Genomic DNA, 19146 nt, shown 5'->3' with positions numbered 1-19146 from the left:
TCGGAAAGATGTTTTCCTAATCCCTGGCACTCTATCGACTGTGCCACATAGCTGACCCTAATTCAACATGTAGCAGACACTATGTGCAAGAAACATAATAATACAAAGAAAACATTGGCACTCATGACATCTTAAAATTTTAAGGGCAGAAAAATGAATCATAGCATTTGTGTTTAAAGCAAAACAGATTCAATTCTTTTAAAAGTCATCTAGCTAGGCAAATTAAATTCACAATTAAAATTTATTCCAAGGTTTTATGCAAAAGAAATATATAAAAATGGAATTTATCTTTTATCCAACAACCATCTCAATCAATCAATAATCGAGAACCTTACACATATACACACATACGCAGGAACGCACGGACGAGATTGCAGTGGCACTTGGAAGGGAGAAAGCCCTCTGGGTAGATGGAGGGTGTTAAAGGGGAGTTTAGGGTCCTGAGTTTCAGTAGAAAAGGGGAGGAGGAGAGAATATGAACGCAGCTCCAAGCTTTCATAAGTGGACAGAAGCAGATGCTTGCCCTTGCAATGGATGTTTTTCTCTCTCTGCCAGTGTCTTATCCTGAAATGACTCAAAGAAGGCAAGAAGGATCTTAGCTCCTCTGCGACCACCTGTCTCTCCCAAACCCGCGCTACCTTTCTATTGAATGTTCGGCAATGTTCGGCCAACAGCCCACCCGGAAGAGCGCGTGCGCACGCACACGCACATTGAGGAGAGGGGAGCATTGTTTTTACAAGTGGAAAACTGCCTTTTTTTTTTTTTTTTTCCTTCCTTTCACTCCCCTCCCCCTTTGTTTACGTCTCTTCCCAGATCTCCTTAGTTCACGCGCACTGCGTGTAAGTTGGTGCAAATCCCGGTAGCTTTAAGAAGGCTCCAGCATCTCTCCATCTATCCTTTCCTTTTCTCCAGCTATGGGGCTGACTTGGGATTCTTAGTAGTTAGTGGGTTCTCCGGCAAAACTCTGGCCAGATGATGGTTTAAAACAAACAAACAAACAAACAAAAAACAAAACAAGGTATCAAACTGAGTTCGAGGGGGGCGAAAGGGTGATATAAAGAAAAAGAAAGGAAAAAAAGAGCAAGGAAAAAGGAGAGAGGAAAGATGAGTTTCCGCGAGGACGGAGTGAGCAGTCTGTGCCAGAAGGCACTGCACATCGTAGCGGAGCTCTGCTTCGCCGGCCAAGTGGAGTGGGAGAAATGCTCTGGCATCCTCCCCCGAAATAACGCCAACCAAGGTGGAGACAGTACAGGTAACGAAGAAAGAAAAGGGCCAGAGGACGGGAGGGCTCTGCCTACTTTCTTCTGCATCTCTGTCCTCCCTCTCCAAACTCTTTGTCACCTGCCTGTTGCCTCCTGTCTCCAAGCTCCGATTTCCTTCTTTCCCTCCGTATTCTTGTCTGCGATCTGCTTCTGGTTTATTTTGGTGGTGTTGAGCTTTCCCAACAATCCCACTCCTTTCCAGCCTTTTCCTGAGAAGTTCTCGCCTTGGATCTCATTTTTTTCTTCTGCTTTTCTCCAAGGTTCATTTCTAACTGTTTGCCTGCCTTATGTTGCCTTTTGCTTCTCTTTCCTTCTTCCCCACCAACGTTTCGATCTAGCGCTGTCAAATTGGATTCCTCACAGTAGTGGGTCTGAATCACTGCCCTGGTTGCGCTGTTTGCACCCTACGTGTGTGGAAGGTTTGGGGAGTTTGAACTTTGAACTTTGTTCTTCTTCTCTTTCCCTCTCTGATAAAAGGTAAGTTGGAAGATAGGTATCCAGGAGAAAGCTCCCATTAAAAAAAAAAAAAAAAAAAAAAAATCCTTCCAATGTGGCAGAGATCCAGGACTCTTTTTGTCTCTGACAATAAGGTATCCAGAGGAAAGGAGCTTTAAGGAACCAGAAGGGAATAAGGCGCAGGTAATCTATTTCAGTTGATAATAGTGACTTACATTTATGTAATGCTTTCAAATTTTAAGATGTTTCACGTGCATTGATCTTTTTACTATAATTTAGGAATCGGCAGGACAGGTACTGTTATCTCCATGTTACTACAAAATTGAGGAAGTGGACTTGTGAGCAAATCACTTGAACATCCAGACCCAGAGGGTAAATGATGGAGCTAAGAATCTATATCTTGGGACTCCTGCTCCAGCCCTTCAGGAATACTTAGTAGGAGTATGAGCAGAGTATGAGCAGTGACACAGTGGGAAAAGTACCAGCTGTGAAGTCAGAAACCCTGACCAAAAAAAAAAAAAAAAAAAAAAAGGCAAGGCAATAAGGATTATTAATGGTTATCATGTGTCTGGGACTGTGGTAAATGCTAGTGATAAAAAGGGGGGGGGGAAGAGTTCTTGAGGAACTCACTGTATTAAGGAAGAGATAACAGAGGCCAATTATGTGCAATAAAGTATATACAGAATAAATTGAAAGCTTTGATATTATGGGATGGAGATTGGATGTAGACCTGAGGAAGCCTAGAAGTATAGATGAGAAGGGAGAAAATATGCACAAGTAAAGGGATGGGACAAGAACTCCATTGTCACTGGATGAATAAATAATAGTCTCTCTGAGCTTCATTTTCTTCATCTGTAAATTGAAAGGGTTGGACTTGATGTCTTTGAAGGGCTCTTCTGATCCTAATCTAAGATCCTATGAAATAAGACAGAACTTGGATGGTAAATTGTGTTGAGTGGAGTGATGATAGAAGAAACTACAAGAATATAAGAAAATAACTTTGTAATATACAAAATTGCTTAATATTTAAAGAAATACTGTTTTGAAAACCACTTTTTGCATTGAGGCAAAGCAGGTCTTGGACTTTGCTGCTCCTTCTCCAGAGGTAGTTTTTGTTCACAGGGGTTGATTAAAAAGTAGGGTGAAGTAAATTATAATGAAGAATTCTAAAGGATAGGACATTTCCCTTCCTTATCACTTCCTACCCTTTCCTACCCTGGGGTATTTTGAGGTTAATCACTAGAGCATCAGATTTTGTGAAAGCATACCCTCAAAACTGAAAATGGTATGTGAAATATTACCCTTTGGAATGAGGGAGGATAAAACATTAAGAGCTGGGTGTGTTTGCTTTTAAAGGACTGAGAGACAAACGGTCATAAGTATTAGCCAAAAATTCAGGATCTTGATAACAATAACCAAATTAAAATTTTGTTTGTACCCTAGCACTATCTACACAATCTATTGAATGATATCTAATTAGATATAAAATTAAGTTGGCGGGGGATACAATTTGCTGTCTTCTTTCCTTTCTTCTTGTACCTTAGAAACATCCAGGAATAAATGTGATAAGTTTGTTATATATATGTTTATGAATATATACCCTACACATAGAAATAGCATTTCCTCAGAGTCACTAAAGTGATTTTCTTAAAGCATTCTTTTTACCCTCCCCTACTCAATAAACTCTATCCGTTTCTATTGCCTCTCAGATCAAATACAAAACTCTGGCTTTCAAAGTTCTTTATAATCTAATCCTCTCTTATCTCTCCAGTCTTCTTTATCTTCCAACTTGCTTTTTAAGATCTTGGGACACTGCCTTCTGTTTATTCCTTGAACAAGAAACTCCATCTCTAGGATCCAGGCATTTTCTCTGTTCTCCTTCCCTGGCTCTACCTCTTTCCTGTGTTTTCCTTTAAATTCCAATCAAAATATTACCTCCTACAGGAGGGTGAACCCCTTTTAATTCCAGTACCTTGTCTCTATTAATAATTTCCTATCTTTCCTGTCCATAGTTTTCGCTTTCTATATATTTTTGCATGTTGACTTCCCCATTAGATTTATAAGCTCCTCGAGGACAGGGAGGAGCTTCTTTTTATATCCTCTCTGCTTAGCACACATAGTAAATAGTAGGTTCCTTAATAAATGTTTATTGATCGAATGATTGATCTGGTGTGAGATAAGATAAACTGTTTTAAAATGACAAAAATCAGGAATATCAAAAGTTTAATTTTATGATGAGCAAAGTCAAAAGTATAAAAAGAATTAACTATGTGTTCTTAGACTTTAATTTTGCATATCCCACAAGTTGTAGTGGAGTATAGGATTATAAAAATTGCCTCACTCCCAGTTTAGATGGGTAAGACAGTGGTCATCACCACTAAATCCTTAGCTCCTTTGATATAATTTCATTTTTCAGGAATATTTAAATTGCATACCAAAACCAGATTTAGCTAATTTTATCCAGATGATTGTAAATCAACTCTAGTATGCTGGCTTTGCCTATCTATGAACAAAAGTGTATTTTGTCTAGTGTAAAAGTGTCTTTATTTAGCATGAGCAGTGGTTGAATCTCAGCTATCACTTGTCTTTGGTTTTTTATCCTTTTCCAGCTAACATTTGCTAAAATAATAATAATAATAATAATAATAATAATAATAATAATAATAATAATAATATAAATCCAAAACCAACCAATCAAAAAAAAAACAAAAAACCCTATTTAAGCCTAAAGATACAACTTCTTCCCCATCACTACCACTACCTTGGCTATGTTTGTATGTCTTTTCATACATATGCATACATACCCTCACATATACACATAGGAGACATAGAAATAGAATTTTAAAACAAGTAATTTTGCATTAATATGTATTATTTATAAATAAATATGATAGGGCTTTGGCTGACCACAAGTCCATGGGAGTTGTAGTTGTTCCTATCTTGGGAAGAATGGAAGCTATACAAGATCAGGACTATGGGGAGGGATTCCGCCAGGCTTCTCTAGGACAGCAACAGTTTTAAGGTGCTTTTAAGAATAAGGACAGAAGAAGGGAGGCATGGCAGATGTTTTTTTCTGGAGCATTGCAACTACGGTAGCTGGTGGCTATGATATCTATAGTTCTCTTCTTCCAGAGCATTAGAGATGTCCTCTTAATGGATAAGTAGAGAGATATTCTATTACTACAATATTATCTAATGCTTAGCACATAGTAGGCATTTAATAAATGCTAGTTTAAAAAAATGCTAGTTGATTAGGTTAGTCTCTTATTGTGGTAGCTGAAGACCTAAGAGAAAAACGGTGGGAAGAATGAACTATTCTTACCACACCCCTGCATTATTTACACTTAATTGTGGGTTTGGTTTTTTTTTTTTTTTAATTGTTCACAGAAATTGAAAGATTTAATACTTCTTATAAACAATTCTGGCTGACCCAATCTTTAAGTTACCTGATATCCCTTTGCTTGAATTTTGAGGATATGGGATATGTATGTCTGTAAGACACAAAGAATGAAAATGACTTCTCCTAGTGTAGGAATGGGATCCTAATTAGCACTACTCTAAATGGGATGATATGCACAAGCTATTTCATTACTAAGCTTGTAGCACAGAATTACAATGAACTCAAGCAATTTAAAAGTAAACATGACCCATAGACAAGAGCTTAATAATAAGTATTAAAAGTTCTCATTCCCAGTTAGGAAGAACTACTACTACCAGGATCTTTATGACCAGTCAAAGCTTTGCCAGAGGTGAAAATTCCAGTTATTTCTCTTAAAATTCCACAACTATATCCTCTCATTAATTTTTTTATTTAAAAAAATTTCAGGAAAAGTCTCACAGTATTATAATAGTAGTATTTAAAATTGACCCTATTCTTGATCTCAGCTCTTTGCTAGTTTTAATCAGCATTTATTTGTCAGCCACTGCTTTATTCCCAAATGACACACATATACACACAAAAAGACAGAAAAAAAGTCTCTGTTCTTAAGCTTACATATTAAAAAGGGAAGACACACTAACTAAATATAAAATATTTGTCAAAATAAAAGGAAGGTAACCTTATAGGAGAAAGTGCTATCAGCTCAGAGGAGGGATTGGGGCAGAGGGACTAAGGAAGGATTCCTGTGGATGATGGTTGAACTGTCTTGAAACCAGAGAAGGGAGGTTAGATGTGAGAAGGGACATAATTTCAAGCTTGGAGGTAACCAGTGCAAAGACATGGGTATAGTTGATGGAATTTCAGGTATGGGGAACAGTTAATAAGCTGGTAGTAATAGTAGCTTGGAAAAGGAATGGAAAGGTAAGAAAATACTAGACTGTGAAGGCCCTTAAATATCAAGTAAAAAATGATATTTGATTCCTCAAATGCTAATAAAAGGAAGTTTAATTTTCTCTAACACAGCAAATTTGAAATACCTACCCCTCTTGACTCAGAATATGAAAATAGTCTGCAACAAGACAGTGTGTACTGTGGGTGACTCCCATGATCTTCAAAATCTGCTAAGAAGGAACCTTAGCTGCTTGTTGGTGAAACCTGTTATGCTGCTATGTGACAAGTCATGGAAGTCCTGGAACTGTTTTTTTCCCTGTTTCAAGAATAAAGGAGGAGATATGGGTCTAACCTATGTTGCTAGTGGACACTAGTTCTATCACATTCCATTCTTTAGTGTCCAAGTCCTAAGGAACTTCTAGAGGTTTTTGGTGTTGTCATCAATCATTTCATTTGTGACATACTCTTCATGACCTCATTTGGGGTTTTCTTGGCAAAGGTACGAAATTGCCTCTCCAGATAATTTCACAGATGAAAAAATAGTGAGGCAATCAGAGTTAAATTATCTGTCCAAGGTCACACAGCTTGTAAGTGTCTGAGACCAGATTTGAATTCATGAATTTGAGTTTTTTCTAATTCCGTACCCAGTGTGCTATCCACTGTACCACTTAAATTATTTGATAGAACAGGTGATGGAAAATGTGGTTTCAGTTCATTTTGTTAATTAAAACTGCTTCCTAAGCAATAGTAGCTGCCAAAAATAGAATGTTAAATTGTGGTTTCTATCCTTTTTTTGTTGCATTGTAAATAATTTTGGTTGTACATTGTTGATGTAATTTAAAAAAAACCATATATATATATATATATATATATATGTACACACACACATACACACACACATATATATATCAGTCATATATATATATGTATATATATATATATATCAGTCATTTAATTTGTACAAAAGTACTGGAGGGATTTGTTTATTCTTTGTTGTCACTATGAAAGGACAATCATTTATGAGTTTTTAAAATTGCTGTTTGTATATTTATACATATTTTCATTTTTATTTCTAAAACCTCTCTCTTCTAGAGGACGTTCTACCATTAAAATATATTTAGGTCTTTTAATGCACTCTTATTGGCAAAGACAGTATTAAGAGGGGAAAAAAAAGTTTAAGAAATAACAACTACCAACACACACACACACACAGACCCCTTACAACTCCCCTCTCCCTACTACCCCAAGGAATCATCATAATGAGAGAGCAGAGAAAGGGGAGAAAACACTTTGGAGGAGAAAAACCTTCAAAGATCCTAAACCTTTCTTTCCCCTCTCAAAAGGACCAAATCTTGAATATCAACATTCTGGTCCTTGTCAAGATGGATGATGTCAAATCTTTGAAGTTCACAATAGGTCTGGTATTGTTACAAAAGTAAAATTGCCAGGACTTAGCAACAGGGTGAGTAGCATAAGAGAAAATCAGGGATGATTGCAGTTAAGTTCCAAGCCTCCATGACTGAGAGGATGATGGTGCCCTCCATAGTAACAGGGATATTTAAAAGGAGAAGTTTAAAGAAAAAGATAATGGGTTCAATTTTGAATATGTTGAGTGTAAGATGTCTATCGGATATTTGGTTTGAGATGTTTAATAGGCATTCAGACACAGATATGTCTGACTTTTTAGTTCCTGACGAACAGTACTATACACTGTTTTCTTGGCAAAGATACTAGAGTAATTGGCCATATCATTTTCCAGTGAATTAAGGTAAACAAAGATTAAGTGATTTGCCCAATCTAGTAAGTATAAGAGACTGTATTTGAACTCAGATTTTTTTGACTTTGAATAAATCACTGGACCATCTAGCAGCCTTAATAGAGAAATTAGGGCTAGATAAATAAATTTGAGAATTATCAGGATAGAGATGTTAATTGAATGAATTGAAGCTGATGAGATCACAAAGTGAAATAGTATAGAAGAAGAAGAAAAGAGGGCCCAGAGCATAGCCTATGAGAAAGACACAAGGTTAATAGGAATGGTCTGAATGGAGATTCAATAAAAGAGAATAAAAAGAAGAGGTTATTAACTGATAGGAAGAGAACCAGGATAAAGTAGTGGGGCAAAAATCTAAGAGAAGAGAGTCTGAAAGAAGAGGTTTCAGAGAGATCAAAAAAGATAAGGAGTGCGAAAAGAAAATTATATTTGACAATTAAGAAATTATTAGTAACTTTGGAAAGAGCAACTTCAGTTGAATGTTGAATTTGGAAGCCAAATTGTACAAAGTGAGAAAAAAGGAAGTGAGGCAATCATTAGAGATGGCCTTCTCAAAGAATTAGGGACAGAAGGGGAGAAAAATATGAAATGGTAGCTAGTGGTGTTGGACAGATGAAGAAAGGGTTTTATGAAGATGGGAGGAACTTTGTTTTGTGTGTAGGTGATTGCGAAGAATGAGAAAAGATTAAAGATAAGTGAGAGAGTAGGGATGACAGAGGAGACAATATGCTGGAGAAAACAGAATCATAAGAAGTTATTAGCCATCACAAGGAGAAATTGCATGAGAGATAGTTATATATTAGCAGAAGACTTCTAGATGAAGTGTGATAGTCTTGGAAAAAAACTATGAAACTGAGGGGATTGGAAAAGATGAAGAATAAGACTTGAGTTTGCTAAGCAGAGGGAGAGGTGGAATGAAAAATGAATTTCAGTATTCACAAACATAGATGTGGTACATTTGTGGATGATGGCCATTTTTGTGTATCACTGGGGTGGGATAGAGGGATAGATCTTGAGAAAGTAGTATATTGAACTGTGAGGTGTCTTCAAGTCCTCCAGTATGAAGTATGAGTTGGGGAGAAGAGAAAGACTCAGTCACAAGCACTCAACTCATTGAAAAAACCGAAAAAGAATCTTAGATTTTCTTACACAATAGCTATGAGAATTTTTATTGTGTGATATGAATTGAATAAATCTAAAGGATGATTGATTATGAAGTGATGGTGGTAGAGGGAGGGAAAACTTGTAAATGGAAATAGTGAACAAAAAGTATTTCAACTTCTCCATCTTGATTTGTAGAATGTCAGCTAGAATGAGTAAAAGCTTATGTTATCAGGAGGGAGTCAATATCAGTAAGATTCAGAAGATGGAAAGAGTAGGAAAGGAAAAGATTTAAGATAAAAACAAATTTGTTACCCAGGACATTCCAGAGAGCACAGTGGAAGGGAGGGATAGCCAGAGAAGAATGTTGAGATTGAGTTGAGTGGAATAGGAATAAGAAATCAGACTGTTGGGGTAGATGCCAGCTAGGGTTGGAGAATCACTGGGAAGGGGAAGATATGATCAGGTGGGAATTTCTTAGTCCTCAAGGAATGTTTGGGTAGATTATCCACAGGTGTTTGGTCTCAAGGTCTTAGCATTCTCAAATGAAGGGGATAAGTGTGAAGTGCTAAAGGATTGGTATTACTTCCTTTTGATAAAGGGCAGGACACATGATTGAATGTTGTTTCTCTTCTTCCCAACAGAAGGCAGGGGACCAGGTAAGGGACTTATTATGACTGAATGGCATTTCTTCCCTTTTTGCTAAAGGTAAAGCTCCATGGAATTGTGTTTCTCCTTGTCCTGAAGAAGGCAGTAAACCAAGCAAGAAATCTGGTATCTTGGGATGGTGTTTTTTCTCTTGACTTCAGAGGTAGGACACTGGTACACAATTACATTTCTCCTTTTTCTGAGGAAAACAGAAGACCTGGTATAATGGTATGGCATTTTTCCCCTACCCCCAAAATCAGGAAACTGGAATATGAGAGAATGGCATTTATACTCCTGGCAAAGAAAGATGATAAAAAGGATATCTCAGATTTAGGCAACTCTGAGGGGCCCCTGGTGCCTTGATGCTGACATTTCTTCTACAGTTTTACTAATCCCTCCATGGACTGGCTATCAATTGCTTTCTTATAAGCCTTATTTTTCAGGAGTCACATCTAGTACTCCCTCTATCAGAGGTTACCATTGCCATCTGCCAATCAATTATTCCTCCCTCCATTCCTAGAATGCCTTTTTGCACTGATAACAGTATGCTTGAGCCACAATTATCACAGCCTCCTACCCAGTTTCCAACAATGTTGTGTCAAGGAAGACCCACAGCTGAAGACTGAAGGCATTCTTTTGGGACTCCACCCAGAAGCAGAGATCTCCTTGTCTCTGAGACAGACTGGGATTAGAGTGTGTCAGGTTATGGTGGGGCTGAATAAATCTAACCTATCAAACCCATTTTCTTTAGAACCTTCACTCATTTGATAAATTTCATCTGGGAAGACAATCTAAAATTTGTTTTACTAGCTCCTCATCTCAGGTACCTAACAAATGACAAAGTACCCCCCATCTGGAGATATTAATAAAATTACATGATTTTTTCAAAGTTATGTCTTTAAAGAATTCTCCTTTCTTTTTCCAATCTTGACTTCATAGTGAACCAATTCAACTGTTTTCCTTCTCTTTTGAATCTCTCACCCCCTTAAACCTCAGCCTTTGCTCACTCTCAGCATTCTTTAACCTTTGTGCCTATACGTGTGCTTCTGAAGGAAAGTAAAGAAAATCATACAGCCTTCTTTAGTAAATCCACTACAATCTTATGTTATATAATCTCAATTAATCCCTCACTCCTGCTAGGCAACCCTACTATATCTTTATCAACACTATCTCATCTCCATAGCATCTCTTCCAAGACTTTTCATCTCTCCCCAAATTTTCCAAAGCTTATCTCTTCCCACTGTCTCAGGTGGGAACTGCCTCATATTTTACAAAAGAAAATTGAGGCCATATACCATATACTCCTTCTTTCCCTGTTTCATTTCCTAACACTTTTTCCTTCACCCCATTTCACATAATGAAACTTACTTCTTACTAAAGCTAACCTCTCTACTTGTTAAACGATCTCATTCCATCTTTTTCATCCAACAGATGAATACCTGTGTCATCTCATTTTCAATCAAACTCTTTCTCTCTCATTCTGTCTCTCTCTTTGTTTCTCTGTCTCTCATTTTGTCTCTGTTTCTGTGTGTCTTCATTTCCTATTGTCTACAAACTTGCCCATGTCTCCCCTATCCTGGAAAAGAATCCTCATGTGATCCTTCCATTCCTGCCCATTTTTGTCCTAGTTCTCTTCAGCCCTTTGTAGCTGCCTCCACTTTCTCTCCTTAACCCTTTTTAATCTGGCTTCCAGTTTTGCCATTTCACCAACACTGCTCACTCCAAAGTTGCCACTGACCTTTTAGCTGCCAAATTCAGTGACTTTTCTCAACCCTTATTCTCCTTGGCCTCCCTGCAGCTTTTGACAGTATTGATCACTCTCTTCTGCTTGATATTCTCTTCTTTTTAGGTTTTTGGGATACTAGTGTCTCTTGGTTTTCCTCCTCCCTATGTGACCACTCCTGTGGATCTCCCTCCAGATCACATACTCTACCATAGATGTCTTTCAGCGTTCTGTCCTGGGCTGCCTCTCTTCTTCTGCTTCTATGGTATTTTACTTGATGATTTTACTCCCAATCTTGCATCCCCAACTTCATTTAGACTTCTCAAACTAGATATCTAATAAACATTTTAAACTCAATATGTTTGAAAGAGAATTGATTATCTTTTCCCCTAAAACACTTCCCCCTTCTCTGTTCCATTTTCCTGAGAGGGCAACATCATTCTCCTAATCCCTCAGGCTTATAATTTATGAATCACCCTAGATATCTCCTAGTCTCCCATCTCCATATCGGTTTCACCTTCACAACATCTTTTGAACATAACTCCTTCTCTCTTCTAATATTGCCATCGTTTTAGTGAAGGCCCTCATCATCTCATGCCTGGATTATTATAATAACCTGCTTCTGGGTCTGTCTTATTTAAGTGTCTCCCCACTCCTGTCCGTCTTCCATTCATCCATTAAAGTAATTTTCCAAAAATGCAGGACTGATTATACCTCTTCTACTCAATAATTCCAGTAGCTTCCTATTGCATCTAGGTGCAAATACAAAATGCTCTGTTTGGCATTTAAAACTCTTTATAAGCCAGAACTCTCCTACTTTCCAGTGTTTTTACATCCTACTTTTCAATATATTCTCTTTAATTTAGTGATAATGGCCTCCTAGCTATTCCAAGAACATAACTCTCTATCTCTCAGCTCCAGGGATTTGTCCCCCAAGCCTGGAAGGCTCTCACTCCTTCACTCCAACTACTGACCTTTAAGAGTTTTAAGTTTGAGGTTCTTTTAAGACATCTAGTTTGAAATATATAGTTGTAGTTGCTTCTGTTCTGCAGTACACTAGTGAGTTCCCTCTAGAACCTTCATTTTCAGACAGGGCTCCAGGGCAATCACCTTTCAGTCCTTTTCCCAGCCTTGCTTCAAAATGCCTCTTCCCCCACTTCTCTGCTTTTCAGCTTCCTTTTATGTGTTGTCTTACCATTATTAAAATATAAGTTCTTTAAGGGCAGGAATTATTTTTGGTTTTCCTTGTGATTATATCTTCAGGGCTTTGCCCAGGACTAGATACATTGTAAGTGATTAATAAAGATTTGTTGACTGCCTCCACTAATTGGAAATGGAAGATTAGAGCTCAGAAGAAGCTCCATGTATCAGATGATTGTTGATCTGCTCAGATTGAGAGAATTTCATATATATATCTCTTTTAGGATTTAGATGACCAATCTTCTGTTTCTAGCCTACTAGATAAAAGAAAAAAATTAATTTTACAACACTTTTTATCGAAATATCATTATTACTATTACTACTAAGAATAATACATTCCTATATAATACTTTAAAAGTTTACTAAATATTTTCTTCAACTCTGAGAAGTAGGCACACTTGGAGGTATAGCCAGTATACAATTTATGTTGTTGGGGGTTTTTTAAATTAAGACTTGGAGTATAATTATCCCAGTGCACTGACTTAATAAGATTTCATAATTTATCTCAAAAGAATAACAGATTCCCACAGGCACATTTATGAATACGCATACACATACACACATAAATATACATATAAAATTGAATCTTCATAAACCATCACATAACAGAACGGTAGTGGTAGATATAAGCAGTATAAAAAGAGACTTTTTCATCTAGCCATTTCAATTGAGTATGAGAAAAATCATATCTAAGAGTTTAAGTGAATTGCACAATATTATACATGCAGTGTGAGAATCAGGATTTGAACCCACAATTCCTGACTCCAGAGCTTTCCACCATAGTCCATTATTACTTCTTGCTGTTCAAAAGACATTCTTCTTGAACCATAGCAAATAATACCTACTGAATCTTTTAAGCATGCATATTTCTTTCTGAATTATATAAACCCACAAATTACTGAAAACAGCATTTATTTCAATAGTCAATGGTTAAATTTTCAGTGATAATTTTTATCTCAAAAATCAATAAATACTACAAATGCAAGCTTGGTTTATTATTTTGTTGATTATTTAGACTTAAGAAAGTGATGGAAAAAAAGGTTGATAATGTAGATTAAGTTTTTTAAAAATATTATTTAATATTTTTCTTGTAACTTTTATCTCCCTTACCTTCTTCCCTTCCATCAGCTTTCCCCCATCCCTTGCCTTTTCCCCTTTCCTTACTTTCCTGTATGGTAAGATAGTTTTCTACACTGAATTGGGTATGTGTGTGTGTATATATATATATATATATATATATATATATATATATATATATATATATATATATATATATATATATATATATATATATATATACATATATATATGCCTGTGTTGGATTCCACTCCTCTCTCACTTTGGTGCAACAGACCTTTCCTGCTGACCTTCTAAGTTATCTTGGAGTGGAAAATTGTTTCACTCCATCATTTTGTGGGTTCTGCCACTCTAGAATTTGTTTAGAGTGTTTATAGATATTTAGAGGGATTTTAGAGAGAGCTCAGGTGAGTCCCTATCTTTACTCTGCCATTTTAGCTCTGATTAAAGATTAAATTTAAAAATATGTTCTGGACAGGTTTTTTGCTCCTTTGAGAGTCACTTATTACACATTTCACATTCATCCATGTCTATGATCTTTTAAAATAACATCACAATTTTTCTTCTAAGTTTAGAAATGGCTAAGTTATTCTGAATCATTCAAAATCAGTGGAGAACTATAATCGCCAGAAAGCATATAAATAGTAGCTTATTAATTTGGAGTAGTTTTTGTAAATAAATTCCTTAGATTGTTTTGTTTATTCCTTCCCCTAAACTCAACAAATATATGTTCTTGAATCAAATGAGAGTGAGTAGTTTTTTTTTTTTTCACTTTTTAAAGCACTTACCTAAACATAAAATAATGTAATTCTACCAGAATTCCCACTAAATTTTAGGGAAATGTTTGCCTCCACATTTTAAGATTTAAGAAAACATATCTGGATATAGCTTTCAATCACTATCAGTTCAAAGCATAATCCAATGACCTGATGAAAGAAAAAGAGCATTTCCTATTCTCACCTTTTATTTTTCATCATGTCCATTTATAGCAAGAATATTATTTCCCTCCTTTTGCAGTATGAATGATACTTATGTTTACTATTTGTTACATTGTAAAGCATATGCATTAAGGATCCTCCTTTCTGCAAACATCTATTTTTCTTAATGTGAGGTCTATCAATCTTTTAACAATATCAATTGTAGATTTTGTTCCCCAAACTTTAAATTTTCTTTAGAGAAGGAAAGTAATTTTGTTTGTTATTTTATGATGCAAACACTTATGGGAATATTTTTTTAATTCATTTTTCCAAATTATCCCCTCCCTCCCTCCACTCCCTCCCCCCCCCCATGGCAGGTAATCCCATACATTTTACATGTGTTACAATATAACCTAGATACAATATATGTGTGTAAATACCTTTTTCTTGTTGCACATTAATTATTAGCTTCCGAAGGTATAAGTAACCTGGGTAGATAGACAGTAGTGCTAACAATTTACATTCGCTTCCCAGTGTTCCTTCTCTGGGTGTAGTTATTTCTGTCCATCATTGATCAACTGGAAGTGAGTTGGATCTTCTTTATGTTGAAGATTTCCACTTCCATCAGAATACATCCTCATACAGTATTGTTGTTGAAGTGTATAATGATCTTCTGGTTCTGCTCATTTCACTCAGCATCAGGTGATGTAAGTCTCTCCAAGCCTCTCTGTATTCCTCCTGCTGGTCATTTCTTACAGAGCAATAATATTCCATAACCTTCATATACCACTATTTACCCAACCATTCTCCAATTGATGGACATCCATTCAACTTCCAGTTTCTAGCTACAACAAAAAGAGCTGCCACAAACATTTTGGCACATACAGGTCCCTTTCCACTCTTTAGTATTTCTTTGGGATATAATCCCAATAACAGCAATGCTGGGTCAAAGGGTATGCACAGTTTGACAACTTTTGGGGCATAGTTCCAAATTGCTCTCCAGAATGGCTGGATTCTTTCACAACTCCACCAACAATGTATCAGTGTCCCAGTTTTCCCACATCCCCTCCAACATTCATCATTATTTGTTCCTGTCATTTTAGCCAATCTGACAGGTATGTAGTGGTATCTCAGAGTTGTCTTCATTTGCATTTCTCTGATCAGTAGTGATTTGGAACACTCTTTCATATGAGTGGAAATAGTTTCAATTTCATCATCTGAGAATTGTCTGTTCATATCCCTTGACCATTTATCAATTGGAGAATAGTTTGGTTTCCTATAAATCAGGGTCAGTTCTCTATATATTTTGGAAATGAGACCTTTGTCAGAACCTTTCCTTTTAAAAATATTTTTATGGGAATATTTTTAATTAAGTAAATTATTATAGCATTTATTGATTAAAGATGAACTATTATTATGCACTTTTTCATTTCTTTTTATGATATCATTCTTGAGGGAGCATTTGCTTCTGTTTATAAGTTAGAGTTAGAGTTTGGTCAGATTTTGACAGTAGACTATAATAGTGATCAGCTATAGTTGATAAAATATTCAATGGCTTGAATCTTGAAAATACAGTTCTGACGGGATGAAAATAAAACATTGTGCTCTAAATATTCCTATTTTGTAATTGGTAGTCACTTAATAGATGTTTGTTGAAGTTGTCAAAAAATTATCTGAAGATAAATATGATGGTACTTTTCCCTAACTTATATGTAACTTTTAGAGAATAACTTGTTTACACAAAGATAAAATAAGCACCCTATACAATTTCATTAATTTCCCCCAAAATATGTTCAGATTGAATGCATTATTTATTAAAGTTTTAGGAATAGAGAAAGATTCACTTAATGTGCAACAACAGTAAATAAATGCTTTAAGAAGAGGGAAGAAAGCATAAAAATACAAAATAGCATGATTAAAACTTGTTTCAATTATTATAATCAGTTTTAGTAGTTTGAGATAAAAGATATAGCAGAAAAACAAGAAAAGGATAATCAAAACTCTGATAGATAGAATGGAAATGACTGGAATATCTTCTGGTGCAAATTCATACAATTGGAATGATAATTGGTTTGGAAAAGGGATACTAAGAGTAAATAACAATCTTGTGGAAAATGTTAATTAGATTTTTCTATAGTTATATTGTGACTGAAGAGCAAAACCTTTTTTATAGACCTTTTGTCTTCTTATTCTATAAAGTCATCTCATTTTTTTTCCTGATGGAAACATGCTGACATTTCCAACCAAAGTATTGTTAATTATGCTTTGACATAAAATGAAACTTTTGAGCAAATTTTCTAGCATAAAATGCATAACTTATGAAAGGCAAATTCAGGTACATGAAAAATAATCACAAACAGATTATAAAGAAGGAAGATTATATTAAAAGGAAAGTCATGAGCTTGTGCTTGTTCAAAGTGTAATAAGAAGGATAATTTGTTAATTGGTTATTTTACAATCCCAAATTAGGAGGCTTTTTTTTCCCTTAATTGTTTTAGTTCAAGTCTTAATATTACTATTAAAATTTATAATTAAGATGACCAGGAATAAAATGGCCTTGTTATAAAAGATCAAGGAACCATTTTGTTAAGGAAATTTAGCTATTCATTGATATTTCAAAAGAAATTGAAGTTCTTTAAAAGAAGCTTGTTAGTTGAAGAAACAAAGAAAGTTATCCTTCTTGTTCTTAGCAGAGCACTTGGTGGCCAGCATTAGGCATGTTTAGTTATAGGATCCTTGAATAGATAAGTTCTTGATATTTTTAATTCAAGACTCATAATTCCATATTTCCCAAGTAACTATCTGAAGAACTTACATTCAACAATATTTAGCATCATCAGATATATATTAAATACCTACATAACTAGATATTGGGTTAAGCACAAAGACAGCATTCTTAGGTTCATTGGGATTAATGAATAATTAATAATTCAGCAAGAACATATGGTGCATTAAAATATTTATAATACAATATAAATTATAATTTATAATACAAAATATTTATAAGATAATAATAAGATAGTTTACCTGGGGAATAGTTAGCCAATGTTCTGCTTCACTTAAAGCCATATTTTACAAGCTTCTATTAATGTACGTTTTTATTCCCAATTACCTATTGAATATTTTTGTCTAGATATCCTGGAGACCTCTTTATACTCAAAATAGCTAAAACTGAATTCATATCATTTCCCCTAAACCATCCCCTTTTCTAAACTTGCCTATTTCTATAGGCACAGTTGTTCCAATCAGGTTCACAATCTCAGAATTATCTTCAGCTCCCCACTCTCTCTCATTCTTACATTTCCAGTTACCAAATCTTGTTCTCTGGCATCCTACACCATTTCTCTACTCATATAGCTACCATTTTAATTCAGGCTCTCATTATCTTTTATAGCCACAGATTTCCAATTGATCCCCCTCTCTCATATTTGTCATTATCCCAGTCCATTCTTCACAGTGCTGCAATAATTTTTCCAAAGTGCAGACTTGACCATGTTTAAGTTCTATTTGATTAACTCCAATGGCTTGCTATTTCCTTTATAATAAAATGTAAATGCCTCAGTTTAGGTTTTAAAATCCGATATAATCTTTCCACAACTTAACTCTTCTAGTCTCTTTGGACCTTGTTATGCACTTATACACTCCAGAGGTACTCCGACCATCCCCTCTCTCTTCCTCATTCGTGACTGAAAGTCAAGTTAAATAGGATTTATTAATTCTTATTATGGGCCTAAGTGCTGGAAGTGCTGGAAAGTGCTAAATTCTGGAAATACAAAAAGAAATGAAAAGAAAGAGAGTCCCTCTCTCAAACAGGTTATAATCTATGGAAGAAATCACACAAAAAGAACTGAAAAGGTAAGGGAAGAGAGAATAATCCTCCACTTTCCCCTAGGTGCACTCCAGAGTGAATTATAGAAAGGAATGAAGGCATGAACATGGCTGACCTGGGTTCCTTAAAATGGAAAGCCTAGGAGGATTCAGCATTGGTTGATTGCTCCAGCAGCTGGAGCATTTTGTCTCTCCTTTATATATCTTGGTCATATGGTCACCCTCGATGCGTGGAACACCCTGCCTCCTTATCTTTGTCTAATAGTGTCCCTTTCAGATGCAATTCACATGGCATCTTTTTTATGAAATATTTTCTGATCCCCCTGATAGTGCTCTTCCTCTCAGAGCTATGCTCCCATAGCACCTTATATTTCCACTTTGTATGCTATGCGTGCATATGTAGTTATTAATTTTACACTTATGTTGTACATCTATTTGTTGTTTCCCCCATTAGAATGCAAGCTCTTATAAGTAGGATTGTTTCATTCTCATAGCTTCATTTTCTAGTATTGTACCTGGGACATGGTAGTGATTAATATATACTCATTGATTGATTACATTTATCTTTACTAGTCATCCAGAGGATACAATTAGTTTAAAGCAAAAGCTAATAAATAAAAATATTAATGAACTAATACAGCCTTTCTAAAGGAGGATAAATAGGCAAGTAAAAAGAAAATGTTTTTTCTTAAACCAATAAATACATATGCTATATGGAGTCAGTCAACAAGCATCAGATACTTTGTCAAACACTGTGCTAAGAACTGAGTATAAAAATAATAGCAAAAAGATAGTTCTTTCTGTCAGTGAATTCATAGTCTAGTAAAGGAGTCAACATGTGGGGAAAACATGGAGAGATGCCCACATACACAGGAAACATATGTGGTCAA

General features: G+C 35.6%; 1 protein-coding gene across 2 annotated transcripts in view; it reads left to right on the top strand.

Annotated features, from left to right (window-relative positions):
* The first annotated feature begins 848 nt into the window (after nt 1-848).
* The window catches only part of SYT10 (synaptotagmin 10), a 78408-nt gene continuing 60110 nt past the window's right edge, over nt 849-19146 (top strand). The window contains exon 1 of one of the 2 annotated variants that reach the window (XM_074267214.1): nt 849-1252. In XM_074267214.1, coding sequence (XP_074123315.1) covers nt 1105-1252 — 148 coding nt within the window. In that variant the 5' untranslated portion in view covers nt 849-1104. Of the gene's footprint in view, nt 1253-9136; nt 9523-19146 lie in introns of those variants that run through there. The other variant, XM_074267215.1, reaches the window with a different exon arrangement.

Source organism: Sminthopsis crassicaudata, chromosome 5, assembly GCF_048593235.1.
Source record: "Sminthopsis crassicaudata isolate SCR6 chromosome 5, ASM4859323v1, whole genome shotgun sequence".
In the NCBI taxonomy this organism is placed as follows: domain Eukaryota; kingdom Metazoa; phylum Chordata; class Mammalia; order Dasyuromorphia; family Dasyuridae; genus Sminthopsis; species Sminthopsis crassicaudata.
Note: the sequence above shows the minus strand (reverse complement) of the source record. Positions and strands in the feature narration are given on the sequence as shown.